At 47.6% G+C, this 26,988-nt stretch overlaps 1 protein-coding gene across 2 annotated transcripts in view; it reads left to right on the forward strand.

Moving 5' to 3' along the window:
- The window catches only part of PREP (prolyl endopeptidase), a 212,627-nt gene that overhangs the window by 41,120 nt on the left and 144,519 nt on the right, over positions 1 to 26,988 (forward strand). For both annotated transcript variants that reach the window (XM_075340082.1, XM_075340083.1), the window contains exons 6-7: positions 4,168 to 4,289; positions 17,699 to 17,804. In XM_075340082.1, coding sequence (XP_075196197.1) covers positions 4,168 to 4,289; positions 17,699 to 17,804 — 228 coding nt within the window. The remainder of the gene's footprint in view (positions 1 to 4,167; positions 4,290 to 17,698; positions 17,805 to 26,988) is intronic.

Genomic DNA, 26,988 nt, shown 5'->3' on the forward strand with positions numbered 1-26,988 from the left:
AAACAGAGTTCATTGTCTTTCCTCCTCCTCACTCATCTCCTCCAACAAGCCAAGCAAACTTGATGGTTGCTCACTCTCCCCAGTCTCATAAGCTCTTTGCCTTGGAGTAACCCTCGACTCTGCTCTATCCTTCAAGCCACACATCCAAGCCCTCTTCACCTCATGCCGATTACAACTCAAAAACATCTCCCAGATCCGTGCTTTCCTTAACCAAGAATCAGCAAAAACATTAGTGCATGCCCTCATCATCTCCCGCCTCGACTACTGCAACCTCCTGCTCTCTGGCCTCCCTTCCAACACTCTTGCACCCCTCCAATCTATCCTAAACTCTGCGGCCCGCTTAATCCACCTCTCCCCTCGCTACTCCCCAGCCTCGCCACTCTGCCAATCCCTTCACTGGCTTCCCATCACCCAACGACTCCAGTTCAAAACATTAACCATGACATACAAAGCCATGCACAACCTGTCTCCTCCCTACATCTGTGACCTAGTCTCCCGGTACCTACCTGCACGCAACCTCAGATCCTCACAAGATCTCCTTCTCTGCTCCTCTCTTATCTCCTCTTCCCACAATCGCGTACAAGATTTCTCCCGTGCATCCCCCATACTCTGGAACGCTCTACCTCAGCACATCAGACTCTCCACTACCGTGAAAAGCTTCAAGAGGAACCTCAAGACCCACCTCTTCCAACAAGCCTACAACCTACAATAGCCCTCAGTCCAGTAGACCACTGCGCAACCAGCTCTGTCTTCACCTATTGTACCATCACCCATTCCCTGTAGACTGTGAGCCCTCGCGGGCAGGGTCCTCTCTCCTCCTATACCAGTCTGTCTTGTACTGTTAATGATTGTTGTACATATACCCTCTCTCACTTGTAAAGCGCCATGGAATAAATGGCGCTATAATAATAAATAATAATAATAATAATAATTTTGCACAATTGATAGTCCTCAACATAGCCTAAAACCCATGCCCTTATTATTCTAGGATATGTGCCCACATGGCATTGTTTTGCATTTTTCCTTGCTTATTTCAATCACTAAAAGCAAGGAAAATTCATCCCAGCAAAGTGTATGAGAATCCTGACTTCTTGTGCCCACATCGGTTCTTTTTTCCTTGCAGATTTTGTTGCTGAAAAAAGAAGCAGTATGTCAATTGTTTCTGCATTTATTTCCTGCGTTTGTATAATCCCCTGCAGAGCTTTATCACTACAGAGGATTATAGTGCAGCACATTGCATGGTGTGTGAGGCTCTGCGTAGCTCAGTAACCTGTGGCCATCATGGCGACGACCCAGGGTTACTATGGCAGTGATCAGGTCCCTGTGACCTGATCACCAGGGAGAGATAAGGGATTCCTGATGCTTCGATCACTGCGGGCAGCGCTATGAGCAGAGAGAGCTGGGTCCCAGCTGTAACATCAGCCGGAGAACCAGCGACGATCGTGGGGGTACAGCGCCTGAATCCCCGCAATCGCCATGACTAAAAAAAACAACACAAAAAGAAGCGTGAAAAAAGCATGTGAAAAACCATGCAAATTCAATATCAAAGGCGCATTTTTTCAGCTGTTTTTTTCCTCCAAAACATGCTTTTTTTATGTGCACATTTTCTGCAAATAAAAACACAACATGGGCACATAGCCTAAAATACATTCATCATGGAGACAAGACTGAAGCCATAAAACCCGCTCCTGTCTTCTTTACTTGCATTGATCTCAATGATTGATGGTCACTTGATTGCCAGGGGGTGCCAGTAGTGCTGCTGTTTTTACCAACACTGTAACGATAGCCTTTGTGCAGCCAAAAAGATAAAATGATAAAATATGCCACTTCTCCCACTCACAACAATCATTGTTGTAGTGTTAGGCCCTGTGCGCACTGGAAAACAGAATTTTCTTAAGAAAATTCCGCAGGGTCTGAAAGATTAGCGCACGCGTGTAATTTCCTTCTGAGATAGAAGATAGATAAATAGACAGAAGAATAGATAGAGGGATAGATACCGTAGATAGAGTCCCTGTGAGCACATGTTGCATTTCTCCCGAGCAGTAGTGTGTTCACATTACTGGCCGTGGGAAATGCCCTGTGGTTACCTCTGCTGTTTCGTTGCCAGGCTGCATTCAGCGCTGTCAGTGTCAGTCGCGGCTGGATGCTAGCATCGCAGGACGTGGATTACGCCGGAGCTGTGTGTTTTGGGAGGGGTTAATAAAGGGGTGAACCAGGGGCTTTTTTTGTGTTTTATTTAAAATAAAGGATTTTTCGGTGTGTGTGTTTATTCACTTTACTTATGGGTTGATCATGTCAGCTGTCTCATAGACGCTGCCATGATCAAACCTGGACTTAGTGGCAGCGATCCGCCGCCATTAACTCCTTATTGCCCTGACTGCCACCGCATCACGGCAACAGGAAGAGACGGGGACACTCCGGGACTGCCGCTTATGGATGCGACAGTCCTGGGGCAGCTGCGGGCTGATATTCTCAGCTGCGGGAGGGTGGGGACGTTAACCCTGGCCCTCGCCCTGCCCAGCCTGAGCATACCGGGCCGCTGCTCTGTGCTTACCTGGCTGGATGGTAAAAATATAGCGGAGCCCACGTGTTTTTTTTCCTATATGGCCGTTTGATTTCTATGTGCATTCTATATGTCTGTGTGTGAGTGCGATGTGTGTGTGTTCTATGTCTGTGTGTTATCTGTGTGTGTGTTTACTCTGCTCCGCTTCCTCTTCCTGGCATAATGACATCACTTCCCTGCAAACCGCAGGCAGCGATGAATATTACCGCAGGTAAACCGCAAAATACCGCAGGGAATAACGCAGGAAAACGCAATGAACCGCACAGAATTTTCTGCCTGCGTTAGTTATTCCCTGCGGGATTTCACGATTACATGGCAGTCAATGGAGTGAAATCCCGCAGCGACGTGCGGAAAAGAAGTGACATGCAATTGTATTTGCTGCGGGAATCCCGCAGCAAAACATGCAGCTGTCAAATTCCGCCTAGTGCGCACAGCATTTTTTTTTCCCATAGGTTTTGCTGGTGAATCACTGCAGAGATGTTATGAACATTTTCTGCAGCGAAACATGCAGCAAAACCGCAGGAAATCCGCGGCAAAAACCGGCAAGTGCGCACAGGGCCTTAGCTCTGAGCCAGGTATTCTGAATTAGAAAATAGAATAGCTTCGACACACCAATAAAAAAAGGAGAAAAATTCTGTGATCAGCATCTCTCGTTATTTATTGGTAACATATAACAAAGAACAAAGTGTTCAACGTATCGACCCTTCAGGAGTCTTTCTCAAGGACAATTGGTCTATACCGAAAGAATAGTACAAAATAATTAGATCAGTTACAATCTGAAAAATGGTAACATTGTACTGTACATGTAAAAAAAAAAAATGTTTTGTATAGAAATATATAACGGAGTTGACAAACAACAAGTCAAAAATCAATTAGGAAAAAAGTATTCATATCTTCCATAAAAGAATATTAATCTGGGGAAACATAAACAAGAGTAAGTATTGAACCGGATAAGTTCCAAAAATCCTACTTATAGAGGTATGTGTACAGTTGTATTCTCCACAGGAGATATACAGTAAGTTAAGCCTTCTCTATATACATACATATAAATATGTTGTTGTACATACGTTTGACACCAATAAATAACGAGAGTTGCTGATTACAAAATGTTCCTCCTTTCTTTATTGGTGTGCCGAAGCTATTCTATTTTCTAATACTATTTTTTGCTTCTAGGCACCCTGTCTTTTGATAGTTTTGCCGGGTCTTACATATATATAAGGTATTCTGAATTGACTTTATATTGGCATTATATCAAAATTCATGGTCTATGATGACAAACTCAGATAATTCTATTTTAGGTTAACACTGCATGATTACCAGAAAAATTAGCTGAAAAATAAAGCATACTTTTTCACATTTTTTCCAAACTACATACAGCAAAAATCACATTGATGGCCCAACAAATTAATAATGTACACAACAACTGTGTACCCAAAATACCCTAGAGCAGAACTAAGTGATCTCTGCATGCTGGCCATCCTAACCGGAACCTGAAGGCCCCATTCTAGTTAATGGGCTCCATATGGCACTGATGTGATGAGCGTTGATGTGAATAAGGCGCTGACTTATGACTATATGACATTATGTTTACTTCTTTTCTAAAGGTACCGAAACATCCACCAATGTTCACCAAAAGCTTTTTTATCATGTCATTGGAAATGACCAGTCAAAAGATATATTATGTGCTGAATTCTTAGATGAGCCCAAGTGGATGGGGGGTGCTGAGGTAAGAAGAAACTTCAGTCCTTATATTTTTCATATCCGATTTGCTAAAGGGTTAACAAACTTCCCAAGAATGATATTTATATAGCATGCACTTGACTCTTACTATCTCATATCATTGGGCTGCTGTAACCCGATTTATGTAAAGAGAACCCAGAGTTCTCAAACAAAAATAAATAAATATATATATATATATATATATATATATATATATGTATATGTATATGTATATGTATATGTGTGTGTGTATGTGTGTGTATATATATATATATATATATATATATATATTAATATATGTATATATATATTTTAATATATGTATATATATATATGTGTATATATATATATATATATATATTAATATATGTATATATATATATTAATATATGTATATTATATATATATATATATATATATATATATATATATATATATATTAATATATGTGTGTGTGTGTATATATATATATATATATATATATATATATATATATATATATATATATATATATATATATATATATATATATATATATATATATAATATACACATATACATAATATATATATTGCTCCCACCGGATATATGTGGACATACATACTTTAGCTGTACGTTTTGGCTCCTCTGTCATCAGCTTACTTCTATAGTACAGCGTGCAGTATTTCTGTGTCCAGCAGATGGAGCTAGAAGGCTATTGGGAGCTATTTTAGTTAAATTGCATATGGTCTAAATATTATCATTTTCCAAAATGTTTTTCCCTAGTTTATCATATTATATTTTTCAGTACTGTTTAAGTGATGCCAAGATTTGTAATAGTGTAATAAAGGGGTTTTCTGTCTCTGCCACCTTAGTGATTGGCTACAGCGGTGATGTGCGCTGTTGAAATGATGTCACCGCTGCAGCCAAAACACTGAGACCGGAGCAGGGCCTGGAGCGAAGGAGGACGAGAACTCTCTGGCTTTGTTATTTTACATTTAATGAATTGTATGCGGTCCACTTTTCTAAAAACAGAAAAAAACTTTAAGTTTTTGATGGTAATGTTTTTAGCTTTTTTTTTTTTTTTCTTTTTTCTAAACAGCGTTGTCATTTTTGGAGTCTCACATTTTTTCATTTTCCACTCACAAAGGCTGCCATTGCAACTGTCGTTTTTTTGTTTTTTTTTTTCTTATATATTTTTAATCCTATTTATATAGACTGCTCAAAAAATGGGTTCTCTCAACATGATAAATGATTCAAATTATAAAGAAAGTGTTTGTAAAGACAAGCAACTTTTTCTCTTTATTTCTTTTCCATCCTAAAAAAAGTAGAGATTTTAATTCTGTGTGCATGATTGTGTCCAGACAGTCAGAAGCCAGCTCCATGAAGGTGGCATATAGTGTCCTGTAGTGGGACCTGCACTCATAGGCCACTACTGTACAACTTAATTGGCATTCGCCAGAGACCACAAGAATTGTCAGATCACCATGGGCACCTCGGTCTCTTCACACTTCAAGGCAGGTCCACACTTGTGACAATCATAAGCCTTCAGCATCATCCAGCATGACCAGTTTGGCAGTGAGTCAATAATGGTCTCCTGAGTCAAATCCTTGGAGGGTCACACAAACCTCCATGTGATTGTCAATGGTACTGTAACTGCTCTGAAATCTACAGAGCCATTTTTCAGTCCTTACAGGGATGCAATGGGCCTGGTTTTCCTCCTCCTGCTGGAAAATACCCAGCTTTTGTTGCCAGTGTGTTGCTTGACTCGCATGCCATAGACCTGAATCCAATTAAAGGGGTTGTTTACTACTAGGACAACGCCTTTTGATTCCACATGTTTCCCCCAAATCAAATAATAAAGCCTATACTCACCTCCCGTACTGGTGCTTTTCCAACGGTGTAAGGCCTTGCAGTGCCAGGGCTCACATGGGGTTGTGACGTCACACGAGCCCTGCGCTGTGGCTGCACTCACGTCCTGTTGATTGATTGTTTGTGAGTTAGGGCTTTCTTATTTTACCTGGTGGAAACGTGGAATCAAAAGGGGTTGTGCTGGTAGTGGACAACCCCTTTAAAAACCTCATTATTTATATTGCATCTGACCATGCCAAGTATCGACATAAACCAGGATCTCACTGATGCCCTGATTCAGGTTTGGGAGGAGATCCCACAGGACACCACCCACACTGTCTCTTCAAGAGCATGCCCCCCATGTTATCGGGAATGCATAACGTTGAGGTCATACACCCTACTGCAGGGGTGGGGAACCTCCGGCCCACGGGCCGTATGCGGCCCGTGACAACATTTTATGCGGCCCCTGGGCACATTCCCGGTGACCGATGTACTCTGGCAGCAGCAGCGCTTTTCCCGGCTGCTGGCCCTTTAAATCCCACAGCCTGATGCCCTGAGGGTAGATGCTAGAATGTACGAGCTCTATTCAGATCCTGACTTCCAGGACCTGACTGCAGCCCATACATTCTAGGCTTATCCCCGGCCTGTGCTGGTGTGCTCTGGTGGGCGGGGTAAGCAGCACGCTGCGATAAAGTCACAGAAGAGCTGCAGCAGATTACCGGCCTCCCGGACCTGTGCTGTGCTCTATGACTCCCTCCCCCCCCTCTCCCGACCCCAGTACTGTGAGTATTCAACCCATCGCTGCCCCCCGTCGCTCAGTGCTGTGTACCTGCTAGTACAGTGTACCCCCTAATGCTGTGTACCCCCTAATGCAGTGTGTACCACCTAATGCTGTATACCCCCTAGTACAGTGTGTACCCCCAATGCTGTGTGTACCCCCTAATGCTATGTACCCCCTAATGCTGTATACACCCCAGTGCTGTGTACCCCCTAGTAGTGTGTGTACCCCCTAGTAGTGTGTGTACCCCCTAGTAGTGTGTGTACCCCCTAGTAGTGTGTGTACCCCCTAGTAGTGTGTGTACCCTCCAGCGCTGTGCACCCCCTCAGCGCTGTGGAACCCCCCACTGCTGTCCATGCCCCCCTAGTGCTGTCTGTACCCCCTGGGTGATGTCTATGCTCCCCCAGTTCTGTCCGCACCACCTAATGCTGTCCATGCTGCCACCAGTGCTGTCCATGCCACAGTCAGTGCTGTCTGTGCCCCCCAGTGTTGTGTGCCACCCCTCAGTATGGTGTACCCCCCAGTGCTCTGTACTCGCCACTGCTGTCTGTACCCTTCCACTGCTGTCTATGCCCCCCAGTCCCTGCCCTTTTGGTGATGTCTATGCTCCCCCAGTCCTGTCTGTGTCTCCCTAGTGATGCCTAGTGCAGTCCGTGCTGCCTCCTAGTGCTGTCCGTGCTGCCTCCTAGTGCAGTCCGTGCTGCCTCCTAGTGCTGTCCGTGCTGCCTCCTAGTGCTGTCCGTGCTGCCTCCTAGTGCTGTCCGTGCTGCCTCCTAGTGCTGTCCGTGCTGCCTCCTAGTGCTGTCCGTGCTGCCTCCTAGTGCTGTCCGTGCTGCCTCCTAGTGCTGCCCTTGTCCCCAGTCATGTCTGTGCCACCGCCAGTTCTGTCCATGCCCCCCTAGTGATGTATATGCCCCAGCCCCTCTTGTGATGTGTATGCCCCCAGCATCTTCAGACCGAGACAAACCTGGAAAAGCAGCTGAGAGAAACAAGATGATCACTATCACTGAACATCACAGCCGCACACCAAAGAGAAGCAGCTTCTGCCTCCACAGTAGTGGTGAGTTAATTAATCGTTTGGCCAAATATAGCAGGGTTATTTTTCAAGTTGATAATGTTGTGCGGCCCCCAAAGGTTAGTAGGAAATTCCAAATGGCCCCCGGCAGTAAAAAGGTTCCCCACCCCTGCCCTACTGGATCATTTTGTGAGTCGTTGTCATGAAACTGCACAAGTTAGATCTGTTCTTTTACTTTCATCTTCTGGGGGATTTAGTATTTTGTTCTCAGTTGATTTTGGTTTCCTCTTACTGTTTATAAGTCATTTTAGGCTCAGCAAATCACACCGTTTATATTGGTAAAGATTTCACCTTGACCCTGTACATCGAGATCCAATATGAGATTTGTGTTCCCCGCTTTATTTGAGCAGTATACGGTATTTTACAGTGGGATTTTTCTTTTGTGCAGCTTGTCATGTTTGCGTCTTTTGTGCCACAGGGCAGTCATAGAAGGCTATGGCTGTAGATGTCATAGGCCACAGTTTAGCTACTTAACCTAACAGATATACTAATTGGCCTTGATGATGCAGACATGTGCATATACACAGCGTATAAAGCCATAGTCTCCATAAACCATGCCACTCGACCAGATTCCAACATGCAGGAAATTGCAAAACTCAGTCACGTATCCTCCTCGGCTACATGAGCAGTATAGTTTCTTTGTAATGGGTTAAGTGGTTAAAAATCATATTAGGGGATTTAATAAAGTAGAGTCTGGTTTCTGGCCCGATTTTTCTCCACTGTGTGGAATTCCCAATGGTTAACGCATTTGTGGTGATGAATATATGCCTAATTGGCCTTTACCAAGTTGCATCCTCTGGGAATACCTGCGTCAGGATGACCTAGTACTATCTCTAGTAGTTCTCTATCCCGATTAGAAATCCTGAGGCATTGAAACAATTTATAGCAGGTAAGAAAAGTCTTCTTTTCTGCTCTACATTTCCACTTTCTTCAGCAGTGCACATCATTCCTTCCTTACTCAGGTAACATACATCTGAAGATTTCACATCTCTGTCATCAGACAGATAAAAAGACCTCTTCCTCTTGGGAAATTGGAATGATCACTCCTGTTCAGACATGGCTTGTGAATTCTTAATAAAAATGTGTGTTTCTGTGCGATTCTGAATATCTTATTTTCCTCCTGCATCGGAGCGGACTTTTTTCGGTTTGCATTATGTGTAGCATAATGAGCTCTGTGTATATTATTCAGCTCGCTCTTGTAGCTGAAAGACTTTTCTTGCCTGGTTTACTGCATATATAATGTCGGGACACTTACAGCTTAGAGGAATAATATGGCGCCAAGCTAAGCACACCTTTGTTTCATGTATATTAGACTGTCAAGTAAGTAATAGTAAAATGCCTATGTTTACCCAATCCCCACATTTCTAGTCATATGCAGTTTATCAGGTCTTGTATATTTTAGCTTCCAGTAGGCTCAGTACGCATTGCACATTGCTGTTGCACTGGGTAATGGTAAAATTTCCAACAAATTCATCAAACATATTTACCGTTATAATCAAAATAGTGGTATGTATCAGAATTGGGCTGCTTTCATACTGCATTATTACCTGCATTCACTAGTCCCGTCGTAGCTTCCATCCAAACCTCCCGCAAACTGGGTTTCATACGCATGCGCCAATGGGTCCATTGCCTATACTGTAGAGGCAGAGTCACTGTGTGTTCTGTCTTGCACCATTTTCGGGCACATACGCTTTCTGGAGGCGGACACCCAGATGCAGTAGACTGCATCTGGTTGTCCGTCTACAGAAAGTGTATACACCCGAAAATGGTGCAAGACAGAGCACACAGTGACTCTGCCTGTTACAGTATAGGCAATGGACCCATTGGCGCATGCGTCCAAAACTCGTTTCTTCGGCGCTCTATTGGGAGACCCAGACGATTGGGTGTATAGCACTGCCTCCGGAGGCCACACAAAGCAATTACACTAAAAAGTGTAAGGCCCCTCCCCTTCTGGCTATACACCCCCAGTGGGATCACTGGCTCACCAGTTTTCGGCTTTGTGCGAAGGAGGTCAGACATCCACGCATAGCTCCACTGTTTGTAGTCAGCAGTAGCTGCTGGCTCTATCGGATGGAAGAAAAGAGGGCCCATATAGGGCCCCCAGCATGCTCCCTTCTCACCCGCGGTTGGTGCTTGTAAGGTTGAGGTACCTATTGCTGGTACAGAGGCTGGAGCCCACATGCTGTTTTCCTTCCACATCCCCTGGAGGGCTCTGTGGAAGTGGGATCTTGCCGGCCCCCAAGCCCTAGGGCCGGGCTCCATCCACAGACCCATAGAACCTGCTGGATTGGGAGCGGGAGTGCCGTTCAGGGACAAGGCCCTGCAACTTTCAGGTACTCTGTGTCCCCGGCAGGCACGGACACTCTCAGGGCTTGCTGAGCGTTGTAGTGCGCCGGGGACAGTGGCGCTGTACGCTGGGGGTTAGGTCACTGCAGCTTTGCTGAGTGACGTTGTGTGTTGGGAACTACTGCGCCGACCGCTCCTGGAGCGGCGGCGCAGCTGCGACTTGTGGTGCGCCGGGGGCTTTGCGCCGACCGCGCTTTTACGGCGGCGGCGCTTTTAACTTTAGCCCCCGGCTTCTGCGGCCTAGCGCCGCTTCGTTCCCGCCCCCACCCTGTCAATCAGGGTAGGGGAGAGACGCTGCTCAATGGCAGCGCCGAGGGCTGGAGCCTTATTTACATGCTCCAGCCCTCTCACTAGGCACAGGGGGAAGCAGACTTCCCGCTCTTCGTCGGTGTACGCCCAGGGCCCGCCCCCCCTCTCCACAAGGACGCCGGCAGCCATTACACATGCGATCTGGCTGGGGAGAGGCAGCAGGCTCTGGGAGACCCAGACTAGAGGGATTTCTGGCGACCACACACCGCTCCTAAGCGGGCGGTAAGCTGCACAGTAGTGCTGGCCCCACTAGTGCCTCAGTGATATATTAGTGTACTTTTTTCTTGGTACCATATATATATATATAGTTGCACTGTAAGGTCGCTTCTTGGCTGGACACCCTGTACTGCTCTGAGGAGGCAGCAACATGTCATCCGCAAAACGCAAGGCTGCCAAGGCACGGGCTGTGTACACTGTTTGTACTGCATGTGGGGCTGATCTACCGGCAGGCTCCAATGATCCACATTGTGTGCAATGTTCAGTCCCAGTGGCACTTCGTCAGCCAGAGCCTATGGTGGTGGTAGCCCAGGCAGAGACGCCTGTGAACCCTGCCCCGGTGACGGGGACAGACTTTGCACTGTTTGCTGATAAAATGTCTGAGGCTATGACAAAAATCCTGGAGACCTTGCAGGCCAGGCCAGTTCCTCAGACCATGGACACTGCTGTGGCTATGCTCTCTGGTCCCCCTCAGTTGGAACTAATCCGTACTTCAAGGGGGTCTCAAGCATCACAGGCTGAAGTCTCTGACTCAGATGACAGTCCCAGGCAGCCTAAGCGAGCTCGCTGGGAAAGACCCTCGACGTCATCACACTGCTCAGGGTCTCAGCGAGAAGAATCTCTCTGTGATGAGACTGAGGACGGTGATCAGGATTCTAATCCTGAGGCCCCTCTCAATCTGGATGCCCCTGATGGTGACGCCATGGTTAATGACCTTATATCGGCGATTAATAGGCTGTTGGATATTTCTCCCCCAGCCCCTTCTGCAGAGGAGGCAGCTGCACAGCAGGAGAAGTTCCATTTCCTGTATCCCAAGCGTAAATTAAGTGCTTTTTTGGACCACTCTGACTTCAGAGAATCAATCCAGAAGCACGACGCTCATCCAGACAAGCGTTTCTCTAAGCGTTCTAAGGATACCCGTTATCCTTTTCCCGCTGAAGTGGCCAAACGCTGGACCCAGTGCCCAAAGGTGGATCCCCCAATTTCCAAGCTTGCGGCTAGATCCATAGTCGCAGTAGAGGATGGCGCTTCACTTAAAGATGCCAACGACAGACAGATGGACCTTTGGTTGAAATCTGTCTATGAAGCTATCGGCGCATCCTTTGCTCCAGCATTCGCGGCCGTGTGGGCACTACAAGCTATTTCAGCTGGTTTAGCACAGGTGGATGCTATCATGCATCCAGCAGTGCCGCAGGTGGCGTCCCTAACCTCGCAAATGTCTGCGTTTGCGACCTATGCTATCAATGCTGTCCTAGAATCTACGAGCCGTACCTCTATGGCGGCCGCCAATTCTGTGGTTTTGCGCAGAGCCTTATGGTTAAAGGACTGGAAAGCAGATGCTGGTTCCAAAAAATGCTTAACCAGCTTGCCATTATCTAGAGACAGACTGTTTGGTGAGCCATTGGCTGAAATCATAAAACAGTCCAAGGGTAAGGACTCTTCCTTGCCACAGCCCAGAGCAAGTAAACCTCAACAGAAAAAGTGGCAGTCGAGGTTTCGGTCCTTTCGAGGCTCGGGCAAGCCCCAATTCTCCTCGTCCAAAGGGACTCAGAAAGGACAAGGGAGCTCAGATTCCTGGCGGGCTCACTCACGCCCCAGGAAAGCAAATGGAGGAACCGCTTCCAAGGCGGCTACCTCATGACTTTCGGCCTCCTCCCTCCGCATCCTCGGTCGGTGGCAGGCTCTCCCGCTTTTGCGACATTTGGCTGTCACAGGTCAAAGACCGGTGGGTAACAGACATTTTGTCTCGCGGGTACAGAATCGAGTTCAGTTCTCGGCCTCCACTTCGGTTCTTCAGAACCTCCCCACACCCCAACCGAGCAGATGCCCTGCTGCAGGCGGTGGACTCTCTAAGAGCAGAAGGAGTCGTGATCCCTGTTCCCCCTCTGGAACGGGGGCGAGGATTTTACTCCAATCTCTTTGTGGTTCCAAAAAAGGACGGCTCCTTCCGTCCTGTTCTGGACCTAAAACTGCTCAACAAGCATGTGAACGCCAGGCGGTTCCGGATGGAATCCCTCCGCTCAGTCATTGCCTCAATGTCCCAAGGAGATTTCCTAGCATCAATAGACATCAAAGATGCTTATCTCCACGTGCCGATTGCTACGGAGCACCAACGCTTTCTGCGCTTCGTGATAGGAGACGAACATCTTCAGTTCGTGGCTCTGCCATTTGGTCTGGCGACAGCCCCCCGGGTGTTCACCAAGATCATGGCAGCAGTGGTAGCGGTCTTGCACTCTCACGGACACTCTGTGATCCCTTACTTGGACGATCTACTGGTCAAGGCACCCTCTCAGGAGGCATGCCAGCTCAGCCTGAATTTTGCACTGGAGACTCTCCAGGCGTTCGGGTGGATCATCAACTTCCCAAAGTCAAATCTGTCACCGACCCAATCACTAACGTATCTTGGCATGGAGTTTCATACTCTCTCAGCGATAGTGAAGCTTCCGCTGAGCAAGCAGCGGTCACTACAGACAGGGGTGCAGGCTCTCCTTCAAGGTCAGTCGCACTCCTTAAGACGCCTCATGCACTTCCTCGGGAAGATGGTGGCGGCAATAGAGGCGGTTCCGTTTGCGCAGTTTCATCTGCGTCCACTTCAATGGGACATTCTCCGCCAATGGGACGGGAAGTCGACATCCCTGGACAGGAAAGTCTCCCTTTCCCAGACGGCCAAGGACTCTCTGCAGTGGTGGCTCCTTTCCACCTCATTATCACAGGGAAGATCCTTCCTACCACCGTCCTGGGCGGTGGTCACGACAGACGCGAGTCTGTCAGGGTGGGGAGCAGTGTTTCTCCACCACAGGGCTCAGGGTACGTGGACTCAGCAGGAGTCCAGCCTTCAGATCAATGTTCTGGAAATCAGAGCAGTGTTTCTTGCCCTACTAGCCTTCCAGCAGTGGCTGGAAGGGAAGCAGATCCGAATTCAATCGGACAACTCCACAGCGGTGGCATACATCAATCACCAAGGAGGGACTCGCAGTCGGCAAGCCTTCCAGGAAGTCCGGCGCATTATGATGTGGGTGGAAGCCACGGCCTCCACCATATCCGCAGTTCACATCCCCGGCGTAGAAAACTGGGAAGCAGACTTCCTCAGTCGCCAGGGCATGGACGCAGGGGAATGGTCCCTTCACCCGGACGTGTTTCAGGAAATCTGTCGCCGATGGGGAAGGCCGGACGTCGATCTAATGGCGTCCCGGCACAACAACAAGGTCCCAACATTCATGGCACGGTCTCGCGATCAAAGAGCGCTGGCGGCAGACGCCCTAGTGCAAGATTGGTCGCAGTTCCGGCTCCCTTATGTGTTTCCACCTCTGGCACTCTTGCCCAGAGTGCTACGCAAGATCAGATCCGACTGCAGCCACGTCATACTCGTCGCTCCAGACTGGCCGAGGAGGGCGTGGTATCCGGATCTGTGGCATCTCACGGTCGGCCAACCGTGGGCACTACCAGACCGACCAGACTTACTGTCCCAAGGGCCGTTTTTCCATCGGAATTCTGCGGCCCTCAACCTGACTGCGTGGCCATTCAGTCCTGGATCCTAGCGTCTTCAGGCTTATCCCAAGGGGTCGTTGCCACCATGAGACAGGCTAGGAAGCCCACGTCTGCTAAGATCTACCACAGAACGTGGAGGATATTCTTATCCTGGTGCTCTGCTCAGAGAGTGTCTCCCTGGCCATTTGCATTACCTACCCTTCTTTCTTTCCTCCAATCTGGGTTAGAAAAAGGTTTGTCGCTCGGCTCCCTTAAAGGGCAAGTCTCGGCGCTATCCGTCTTTTTTCAGAAGCGTCTAGCACGACTTCCTAAGGTGCGCACGTTCCTACAGGGGGTTTGCCATATAGTTCCCCCGTACAAGCGGCCGTTAGATCCATGGGATCTGAACAGGGTACTAGTTGCCCTCCAGAAGCCGCCCTTCGAGCCTCTGAAGGAGGTTTCACTTTCTAGACTATCACAGAAAGTGGCTTTTCTGGTAGCGATCACATCTCTTCGGAGAGTGTCTGAGCTAGCAGCGTTGTCTTCCAAGGCTCCCTTCCTGGTCTTCCACCAGGACAAGGTAGTGCTGCGCCCCATTCAGGAGTTTCTCCCGAAGGTGGTATCCTCTTTTCATCTTAATCAGGATATCTTTTTGCCTTCGTTTTGTCCTCATGCAGTTCATCGGTATGAGAAGGATTTACATTTGTTAGATCTGGTGAGAGCACTCAGAATCTACATTTCCCGCACAGCGCCCCTGCGCCGTTCGGATGCACTCTTTGTCCTTGTCGCTGGTAAGCGCAAGGGGTCGCAGGCTTCTAAGGCCACCTTGGCTCGATGGATCAAAGAACCAATTCTTGAAGCCTACCGTTCTGCGGGGCTTCAGGTTCCATCAGGGCTAAAGGCCCATTCTACCAGAGCCGTGGGTGCGTCCTGGGCATTGCGACACCAGGCTACGGCTCAACAGGTGTGCCAGGCAGCTACCTGGTTGAGTCTGCACACTTTCACCAAACATTATCAGGTGCATACCTATGCTTCGGCGGACGCCAGCCTAGGTAGAAGAGTCCTGCAGGCGGCAGTTGCCTCCCCGTAGGGGAGGGCTGTCTTGCAGCTCTAACATGAGGTATTTCTTTACCCACCCTGGGACAGCTTTTGGACGTCCCAATCGTCTGGGTCTCCCAATAGAGCGCCGAAGAAGAAGGGAATTTTGTTACTTACCGTAAATTCCTTTTCTTCTAGCTCTTATTGGGAGACCCAGCACCCGCCCTGTTGTCCTTCGGGATTTTTGGTTTGTTTTCGGGTACACATGTTGTTCATGTTGAACGGTTTTCAGTTCTCCGATGATACTCGGAGTGAATTTGTTTAAACCAGTTATTGGCTTTCCTCCTTCTTGCTTTTGCACTAAAACTGGTGAGCCAGTGATCCCACTGGGGGTGTATAGCCAGAAGGGGAGGGGCCTTACACTTTTTAGTGTAATTGCTTTGTGTGGCCTCCGGAGGCAGTGCTATACACCCAATCGTCTGGGTCTCCCAATAAGAGCTAGAAGAAAAGGAATTTACGGTAAGTAACAAAATTCCCTTCTTTGCGGGGGTTTAAACAGAATCTATGACTGGACTAATGAACACAGGTAATAATGCAGTGTAAAAGGGCCCTTATTTAAAAACAGACCTATATAGAAATGTGGACTACAAGAAAAAAAGTATACTGCAGATTTTTGGGGAGCCTCTAAGGGATACATATGCTACTATACATCAGCATTTTTGGTATAGCTACTAAACTAGACACACGGGCACTAAAATTATTAAGTAGGATATGTCTAGTAGTGGACAAACCCTTTTAGAATGAATTGCCCAGAATTGGAAAACCCCTTTAGCTACTTCTAGTACCATCCATAGACTTTAATTGTCTGGGCAGTCCTCACTTTTTTTTGCACTGATGTTGTAAAATGTCAATGCCAAGTTACTAAGCAGCTTGCAGGAGGTGGCGTAGGGAGCCAGCTGTCAGACACAGCCAGACTCCCTGCAGAAAAGGCAGAGAGAATTGGCTTTCTGATCGCTATATACACAGAGCTGTAGAAGTATCGGGAATACATATTGCGAAGTAGTGTCTACTCTCTACTCCAAACCCAGGTAAGATGTCATCACTAGGTGTAAATAGGGAACATGGTGGAACCTCAGACAGCTGCTTTGCAGACCGGGAACTGTATTTCTAGTGTAACTGAGGCTATTATGCCAGTTACAGGTGCAATTGGGAGAAAGTAATCTATTCTATGTTAAAATGCCCTGCAAAGGTTTTTTTTAACATCCCTGTAGAAAAAAATATTGTGTCCCGTATATAAAAATAGTTTAAGAGCGCGCAATCCCACCGGGAGCTCAGCATAACGTATAGCCGAGCTTTGGCTGCCACGTACAGGTCGCTGCCTCTGGCTGTTTAACACCCTAAATGCCGCAGTCAACAGCGATCACAGTATTTAAGGGGGCTTGGAGAGGGAGTGTGCTTCCTGTTGCAACCATGGTCGTCATGACAACCTCTAGGTCAACTATCTATGGCAAACCTGTTAGACCATGCCAGGAGTATGGTCTAAGAGGCTTCTGTCAGTGTCACACTGATGGGTATAAATGTATTGCAATGCTGTGTCATTGAAATACATTATACCAGCGATCAGACTATTAAAAGTTAATCTCCCACAGAGGGACGAAGTAAAAAAAAAAAGTGACATATTAAAAAACAATCATAAACTAAAGAACTGAAAAAAAACGAACTATAAAAAAATTAGATAAATATGTATATTTAAGTAAAAAAATATAAAAAAGTACACATTTGGTATTGCTGCATCTGGAGCAACCCGATTTATAAAACAGTCACATTAGTTAACCCCTTCACTGAACACTATAAAGAAAATAGATTAAAATATATAGTTTTTGCTACCAGTATGTCTTTTCATCATAGAACAGAGAAAAAAAAATGCGATCAAAAAGTCATATATAAATAAAAAATAGTATAGCTGAACACTTCATCTTGTCCCACAAAAATAAAGCTGTCATACAGCTCCTTCAGCAAAAAAAATAAAAAAAAGCTATCAATACAACAACAATTTTTTCTGTAAATTTGTGTTGATTGTGTAAAAGCGACAAAACATATAAAAAAGGGAAATGTGGTATCTTTGTAATCGTACTACTCTGAGGAATAAAGCGGTCTTATCACTTTTATAGCACAGTGACTGGCATAAAAAAATAAATAAATTCCTGAATTCTTCCATTTTGGCTTACAAAACTGTGTGCCTTTGCAGAGAATCCTACTGTACAGTGTAAAAAGTTTAAATTCTTGGACGTGAGTAATTTTCCTGATTAAATTGATGTGGTCTTGTCATCTTGCTCACTATTATCAATTCCTACAGGTTTCAGATGATGGCCAGTACGTAATTTTGTCTATCCGGGAAGGCTGTGATCCAGTCAACCGCCTGTGGTACTGTGATTTGCACAAGCAAGCAAATGGTATTACTGGTGAGTAGTGTTCTTCCATAAATGTTCTGAGAGTTATTTTTATACAGTATTTCAAAAAGGAAAATAAGATAAAATAAATGTACAGTAGCTAAATCAATTGCCAATAATCTTTAAAGGGAATCTGTCAACGGGTTTTTGCTCCCCCCATCTGAGAGCAGCTAATGTTGAGACAGAGACCCTGATTTCAGTGATGTGTCACTTACTGAACTGTTGGCTGTCATTTTGATAAAATCAATGTTTTCTCTGCTGCAGATCCAGCAGTTATACAGAGCTCATGAATATGCTGGACTACCTAGCAGCACACCCAAGTAGTCCTATAATGAGTATCTACTGCTGATTAAACAGTGATTTTATCAAAACTACACTAAGCAGCCCAGTAAGTGACACATCACTGGAATCAGGGTCTCTGTCTCTACATTATGCTGCTCTCAGATTCGGTGGCAAAATCCTGGTGACAGATTCTCTTTAAGAGTTTAGTTGTAAATACAGTTAGTATTTACAAACAGATATGCGACAAGAAATTTTAAGTGAGGGGTGAGACCAAATGGTGTAGCTGAACATTGCTGCCAAACCACAACAAGAAGCTGTGTTCACTTCCTGCACAACTTTGGTGATAGTTCGCCCGGCTGCTCGCCACTGCCCATGGTATGGTTGTGTATTCACCTACACTGTCTGGCCTTAAAGGGAACCAACCATCAGAATTTTCATATATAAAGTAAAGCCAGTGACATACTGCCACTAGGAAGCTGAATGCAATGATACCTTTAATTCACAAATTTCATACTTGATTGCTGAAAAGTCTTTAATCCAAGTTCCAGAAATGCACTGCATTCTTTATCCTCCCCTGTATGCTGGCCTGGCCTTTCATAGACCTACCACACTCCCCATGTTACCGCCATTTCAATTATGTCCAGTGCATGTGCAGTAGCAACTAGAAGTATTTCTTTATCGTTCCTATGGGAGACCCAGACATTGGGTGTATAGCTTCTGCCTCCGGAGGACACACAAAGTACTACACTAAAAAGTGTAGCTCCTCCCTCTGAGCATATACACCCCCTGGATAACCAGATCTAGCAAGTTCATTGCTTTGTGTTCAGGAGGCACACATCCACACATGCATTCTCATCTGATTTTTCATTTTGGAAAGTTTTTGAAGAAAAGCGGGTCCAAGCCTGGACTCCCGGCATGTCCCTTCTCACCCCACTGTGTCGGCGGTGTTGTTAAGGTTGATTCCAAGGCTGGAGCCTTACATGCCGCGCTCCTTCACCAGCCCTCGGGCTCTGGCTTGAAGTGGGAGCCAGCACGGTTCTCCTTGCTTTGCAGGAGGCCGGTCTCCATCCGCAGCCCTTCAGGATCCTGCTGGACGGAGCACTCATCCCCAGGGACTTGGAACCCTGCGTCTCAGCAAGCTAAGTATCTGAGGCGTTTATATTCGGGGGGTCCCTTGTACTTTATTGTTGGGGAGAGTGTGCTGTGTAACTATTCTGACATTTCCGGCCGGTTCTCTGGTTGTCGCCTGAGAACCTCGCCGATGGTGCCTGTGCGCCGGCCGCATCGCTTAAATTTAGGCCCCGGCTTCGCCGGAGGACTACTTTCGATTTCACTGCCCTTGCATGTCAATCATGCAGAGGGACAGTGCGGCTCCGCCCAGCGGCCGTTCGGCACAGGGGAGGGACACTCCTCTCTCAGTACATGTCCCCTCCCCTGTAAATCTCCTTGGCCCTCCAGATCCCGCTCTCAGAGCAGGTCCCGCCCCCTCTCCTCGCTCCGGCGCCATTTTATCAGCGTTTCTCTCTGCGATCGGCGCTGGCTGCAGCATCCCTGCTAAGCTGCTTGGGGTCCGGGCTGTGGGATCTGGAGGGCACACAAACGGTCTGGTAAGCCACAACCTCCGGTTGTGGACCTGCTTATATACTCTGGGGGTCATTCTGGCTCAGAGCCCTCACTTCAGCAGCATGTCTCACACGAGGAGCAAGGCTACAAGGCTGTACTCAATATGCACTGCATGTAAGCTCGTGCTGCATGAACCGAGCACATATCCACATTGTGATGCCGGCTCTAACCTGACGGTGCCTCAGCCTGGAATCGTACCCACAGTGGTCCCTCCGGCTGCTCCGGCTCCGGTGGCTGAACCCCCGGCTTGGGTAGAATCCTTCTCTAGGTCAATCTCACAGTCTTTTGCCGACTCCATGGGTCAGCTGTCCCGGACTTTGCTGAACATGCATCAGCCCTCTTATCAGGGCGCCTCTGCTGCTAGGGCTCTCTCAGCGGAGCTCACAGAGGATTCTTCATCTGGTCCCAGACCCCGTCCTCCTAAGAGGAGACGCAGGGCTCTCTCTCCTTCCTCGTCCCGTGGCTCTGATTCAAGAGCTGACTCGCAGGACGAGGAGGATGCCATTACTGGGGGCTCGGAGGCTACCTCCATGTGCCCCATTGATCTGTCCGAAAGTGACTCAGATGTTAGTGATTTGATTGCGTCCATTAATTCTGTACTGGACCTCAATCCGCCAGTATCAGAGGAGCAACCCTCTCTGGCAGAAAAGCACCAGTTTACCTTGCCTAAGAGGACAAGGAGTGTGTTCTTTAACCACTCCAGTTTTCAGGCCACTGTGACCAAGCCTAGGGCCTGTCCTGACAAACGCTTCCCAAAGAGTGGTTCTGATGACCGTTTTCCGTTTCCACCTGAGGTGGTCAAGGAGTGGGCTCATTCACCAAAGGTAGACCCCCCGGTGTCTAGACTCTCAGCCCGGACCGTTGTATCAGTGGCTGATGGCACCTCTCTTAAGGATTCCACTGACCGCCAGGTTGACCTTCTGGCCAAATCTGTATATAAGGCGGCAGGGGCCTTGTTCTCCCCATCTTTTGCAGCAGTGTGGGCTCTCAAAGCCATCTCTGCTTCTCTAGAGGAGATGCATTCCCTCACCAGGGAATCTATGCCCGAAATGGTTGCCTTAACTTCCCAAGCTTCAGCTTTTTCATCCTATGCCATGTCTGCCATGCTGGAGGCTTCTCACCGCACTGCGGTGGCTTCGGCTAATTCCCTCGCTATCCGCAGGATCTTGTGGCTTCGAGAGTGGAAGGCAGATGCTTCTTCAAAGAAGTACCTTGCTGGGCTCCCTTTTGCTGGATCCAGGCTATTCGGTGAACAACTGGATGAAATTATTAAGGAAGCTACTGGCGGGAAGAGTACTTCCTTGCCACAAACTAAAACCAGGAAACCTGCCCAGGGTAGGAACCAGTCGAGGTTTCGTTCCTTTTGTTCCTCCAACTGGTCATCCTCTAAGCCCTCGGCCTCGTCCACTAACTCAGCCAAGGACCAAAAACCTAACTGGCGCACAAAGGCGCGTCCACAGAAGACCGCAGGAGCTGCTGCCACTAAGGCAGCCTCCTCTTGACTATCTGGCCGCGCCAGTAACGTCCTTAGTCGGTGGCAGGCTCTCCCACTTTGGCGACGTGTGACGGTGGCGATCATCTCCCACGGCTACAGGATAGAATTCTCTTCCAGCCCGCCAAACAGATTTTTTCTGTCAACTCCCCCCTGCTCTAAGGCCGCCGCCTTCTCTCAGGCCGTGGCATCCTTGCAGGCCAACGGAGTAATTGTACCGGTTCCCGCCCGGGAACGGTTCAGAGATTTCTACTCAAATCTCTTCCTAGTCCCCAAAAAGGACGTTTCCTTCCGGCCCATCCTGGATCTCAAGCTTCTCAACAAGCATATTCGGGTGCGGCATTTTCACATGGAGTCTCTGCGATCAGTCATTGCCTCAATGACCCAAGGAGATTTCCTGGCATCCATCGACATCAGAGATGCCTATCTGCATGTGCCAATTGCAGTTTCACACCAGCGTTGGCTACGTTTTGCAATCGGAGAGGAACATTTCCAATTCGTGGCTCTCCCCTTCGGGTTAGCCACGGCCCCTCGAGTATTCACCAAGGTCATGGCGGCAGTGGTTGCGGTTCTGCACCTCCAGGGGTTGGCAGTGATTCCTTACCTGGACGACCTTCTAGTCAAGGCTTCATCCAGCGCAGACTGTCAGCGGAGTGTCTCGCTCACTCTCGCCACTCTAGTCCAATTCGGGTGGCTGGTCAATCTGCCCAAATCCACTCTGACTCCGACCCAGAGACTCACGTACCTAGGGATGCAATTCGAGACTCTGCCGGCACTTGTGAAGCTGCCCTTAGTCAAACAGCAGTCCCTCCATCTGGCGGTGCGCTCTCTGCTGAGGCCCCGCCGTCATTCTATCAGGCACCTAATGCAGGTGCTGGGTCAGATGGTGGCGTCAATGTAGGCTGTTCCCTTTGCACAGTTCCATCTGCGTCCTCTGCAGCTGGACATTCTCCGCTGTTGGGACAAGCGGACTTCCTCCTTGCACAGGTTAGTGACTCTGTCGCCACAGACCAGGGGCTCCCTTCAGTGGTGGCTTCGGCCCCTCTCTCTGTCCCAGGGGCGCTCCTTCCTGACTCCGTCCTGGGGGATTCTCACCACGGATGCCAGTCTATCCGGCTGGGGAGCGGTATGTCTCCACCACCGAGCACAGGGCACTTGGACTCCGTCCGAATCAGCCCTCTCGATCAATGTGCTGGAAACCAGAGCTGTGCTTCTAGCTCTCCTAGCCTTTCACCACCTGTTGGCGGGCAAGCACATCCGAGTCCAGTCAGACAACGTGACAGCGGTTGCCTACATCAATCACCAAGGCGGGACACGCAGCCGCCTGGCAATGTTGGAGGTTCAACGCATCCTTCAATGGACGGAGGACTCCAAGTCCACCATATCCGCAGTCCACATCCCAGGCGTGGAAAACTGGGAAGCAGATTATCTCAGCCGTCAAACCATGGACAGTGGCGAGTGGTCCCTGCATCCGGCAGTGTTTCGGTCAATCTGCCGCAAGTGGGGCACTCCGGAAGTGGATCTAATGGCATCCCGGCACAACAACAAGGTTCCGGTTTACGTGGCTCGCTCCCACGATCCTCAGGCCTTTGCAGCGGACGCTCTGGTTCAAGATTGGTCCCAGTTTCGTCTGTCCTACGTGTTTCTCCCTCTAGCTCTCTTGCCCAGAGTTCTGCGCAAGATCAGAATGGAGGGCCGTCGGGTCATCCTCATTGCTCCGGACTGGCCCAGGCGAGCTTGGTACCCAGACCTGATCCATCTGTCCGTAGAGGTGCCGTGGCATCTTCCGGACCGTCCAGACCTTCTCTCACAAGGTCCGTTTTTCCGCCAGAATTCTGCGGCTCTCAGATTGACGGCGTGGCTCTTGAGTCCTGGATCTTGACGGCTTCTGGTATTCCTCCTGAAGTCATCTCCACTATGACTCGGGCTCGGAAGTCTTCCTCGGCCAAAATCTATCACAGGACCTGGAGAATTTTCCTGTCCTGGTGTCGCTCTTCCGGCCATGCTCCTTGGCCTTTTTCCTTGCCGACCCTTCTGTCCTTTCTACAGTCCGGTCTGCAGCTAGGACTATCCCTCAATTCCCTCAAGGGACAAGTCTCGGCTCTGTCAGTGTTGTTCCAGCGGCGTATCGCCCGGCTGGCTCAGGTGCGCACCTTCATGCAGGGCGCGTCTCACATCATTCCGCCTTACCGGCGGCCCTTGGATCCCTGGGACCTCAATCTGGTCCTCACGGCCTTGCAGAAACCCCCCTTTGAGCCTCTTAGGGAGGTTTCTTTGTCTCATCTTTCACAGAAGGTGGTCTTTCTAGTGGCCATAACTTCCCTCAGGAGAGTCTCTGATTTGGCTGCGCTCTCTTCGGAGTCACCTTTTTTGGTCTTTCATCAAGACAAGGTGGTTTCTCCTTTCCACCTTAACCAGGACATTTCCCTGCCTTCCTTTTGTCCGGCTCCTGTTCATCGCTTTGAAAAAGCGTTGCATACTCTGGATCTGGTGCGGGCGCTCCGGATCTATGTGTCTCGCACCGCTGTTCTTAGGCGGTGCACCTCTCTTTTTGTGCTAACCACAGGTTGGCGTAAGGGCCTCTCGGCTTCTAAGCCGACCTTAGCTCGTTGGATTAGGTCGGCCATTTCCGATGCCTACCAGTGTACTCTGGTGCCTTCCCCGCTGGGGATCAAGGCACACTCGACCAGAGCTGTCGGTGCCTCTTGGGCTTTCAGGCACCAGGCTACGGCTCAGCAGGTCTGTCAGGCTGCCACTTGGACTAGTCTGCATACCTTTTCAAAGCACTACCAAGTGCGTGCTCATGCTTCGGCAGATGCGAGCTTGGGCAGACGCATCCTTCAGGCGGCTGTCGCCCATTTGTGAAGTTAGGTTCCGCCTACTTCTCAGTTTTCTGTTTATTCCCACCCATGGACTGCTTTGAGACGTCCCAATGTCTGGGTCTCCCATAGGAACGATAAAGAAAAAGAGAATTTTGTTTTACTTACCGTAAATTCTTTTTCTTATAGTTCCGTATTGGGAGACCCAGCACCCTCCCTGTTGCCTGTTGGCAGTTTCTTGTTCCGCATGTTATCACCGGCTGTTGTTGTAGACAGAGGCTCCGGTTGTTCCGGTTCTTGCTCTGTCTTTACTTGTGGGTGGCTATTCTCCTTCAGCTTTTGCACTAAACTGGCTAGATCTGGTTATCCAGGGGGTGTATATGCTCAGAGGGAGGAGCTACACTTTTTAGTGTAGTACTTTGTGTGTCCTCCGGAGGCAGAAGCTATACACCCAATCTCTGGGTCTCCCAATACGGAACTATAAGAAAAAGAATTTACGGTAAGTAAACAAAATTCTCTTTTTCCTGAACTCTTTACTAAGATGGCACCACAATCAGCGTCTGCGCAAAGTGCTATCTCTGATGCCATCTTACTAAAGAGTTCAGGAAATACTTCTAGTTGCTACTACACATGCGCTGGACATAAATGAAATGGCAGTAACTGTGGCGAAAGGCCAGGCCATCTTACACGGGCAGATGAAGAACGCAAGACCCGACGGGTGACATCCTGCCCCAATGCAGACGCCAATCAGTATGGCACTGGCTTTACTTTATACATGAAAATTATGATGGCCGGTTCTCTTTACAAGGGACCACATCTGAGAGCAGCATGATGTTGGTGCAGAGCCCCTGATTTCAGCAATGAAATGTGACTTTCTGGGATGTTCACTTAAGTTTTGGTAAAAAAAACTGTTTTCTCTGCTGCAGGTCTTTCAGTTATCTGAATGCTGTATAACCCCGCCCACACCACTGATTGGCAGCTGCCTGTGTGCACTGTGCATATGCAGAAAGCTGGCAGTCAGTAGCGGTGGGGTTATATAGAGCTCATGACTATGGGGGACTTCATGGCAGCAGGATTATTAGTCCTCTAGTCATAAGCTGCTGATAAAATTGCAATTTAACTGCTTCACAACCTATGATGTATAATTTCCTCATAGGTGGTGACCTTTCTTAGCGGCATTCCCATGATGTGATGACAGGGTTCCGATTTGTCATAACAGCAAGGAGTCAGCTGATGTCCCCTGTATGTGGCATGACGAACGTCCTGTGAACTGCTGCATGCCGGTGCTTTACAGAACAGGGCTGATGCACCGCTGTGTATAGCACAAGTGATAGAGGTCTTGAAGCTGTGATCGTCCGGAGTGGGCAATAAATAAAATCAATCAATAAAAAGTGATGGAAAAAAAGGTTTTTAAAAATATTAAAACGAAAAAACTAAAAACAAAAACCCCTCAAGTGCAACTCGCCCACCTTTTGCCACATTAACAATAAAACAATAAAAAAATGCATATTTGGTATCGCTGAGTTAAGAAATGTCCAAACTATCAAAATATAAAATAAATTAATCGGTAAATAGCCTAAATTAAAAAAAAAAAAAACAAAATCAAAAAGCCAGAATAAGTTTTCATTAGCTGCCGCAACATTGCAATAAATGCAATAACGGGCGATCAAAACATTGTGTCTTCCCAAAAATGGGATCAGTAAAAATGTCTGCTCAGGGTGCAAAAATAAACTGTGACTGAGCCCCAGATCCTGAAAATAAAAATATTGCGGAAAATGGTGACAGACATTTTTTCTTTGGGGGAAGGGGGCAAGCTTCTACATATTTTTTTTACAACTTAAATTGAAAGAAATCTATACATTTTGTAAATCTACGAATTAGTACTGATCTGGGGAGTTGTATGGCCAGGTCAGTTTTACCATATAGTGAACCCAGTAAATAAAAAAAACCACAATTGTGGAATTGCACTTTTTTATTTGCAGGCTGACAGCACTTAGAATTTTTTCCTGTTTTCCAATGAATGGTTCCCGCAAAAACAAGCCCTCATATGGCAATACTGACAAAAAATAAAAACAGTTATGTCCCTTGGAAGAAGGGGATGAAAAGAACAAATGTGCAATAATAAAAACTCGCAGGGTGGTGAAGCGGTTAATCAAAACTACAGTAAGGAGACCAGTAAGTGAAAAATCGCTGAAATCTGGGTCTTCTTCCCCCACATCATGCTGCTGTCAGATAGGGTTGCAAAATCCCCAAATAATTTTGGTCTGCTTTGAAGCTAGGACCAATGCTTGGGAACACATCGCTGTGGATGACGTTTCGATCCTGCACACCTACCGAGACACGTACATGATCTGTAAATAGTGTACACGAGTTTTGTTAATTAGGATAGTATATGTGCACAATTCCTTCTGATCGCGCACACTTCTTAGCAAGTAAGCGGAGTCAGCATCATCAACACCACTCATCACTGATTTGAAAGTGATGGACAACCCCTTTAAGGATCTTTATCAGTGCATGTGCATTATTGCAAAGGAATAATCATGGCACAATAATCACAAAAACCTACACCTTTTGGTTTCGACTTGTCTGTAACCTGAGATTGAACTGTTGTTTACAGCCAAATCGCAAATTGTCGTGTAATGGCTAATCACAAAAATATTTTTTTTAATTTTAATGTAGCCAAAGCTTTTATATCCTGGTTTAATAAATAATGAATTTATATACAGTCTGTGCTTTAAAGTGATAGCGTTTTATTGTCTTTCTCCTTGTGTTTTGCAATAATGCATAAAGACAGATGGTTTACTGCTTTTCAGAACATGGGCTTAAAGGGGATGTCCACTACTTGGACAACCCCTACTCATTCCCCTTGTTCGCCGCATAAAAATAAAGAAGCCTATACTCCCCTCTGTTGCGGTTATGGTCCAAGCGATCTCTGAAGTCCTGAGGCCCACATGACATCATTATGACACGTGAGTTCTGC

The sequence above is a fragment of the Anomaloglossus baeobatrachus genome, chromosome 3, assembly GCF_048569485.1.
Source record: "Anomaloglossus baeobatrachus isolate aAnoBae1 chromosome 3, aAnoBae1.hap1, whole genome shotgun sequence".
Taxonomy (NCBI): domain Eukaryota; kingdom Metazoa; phylum Chordata; class Amphibia; order Anura; family Aromobatidae; genus Anomaloglossus; species Anomaloglossus baeobatrachus.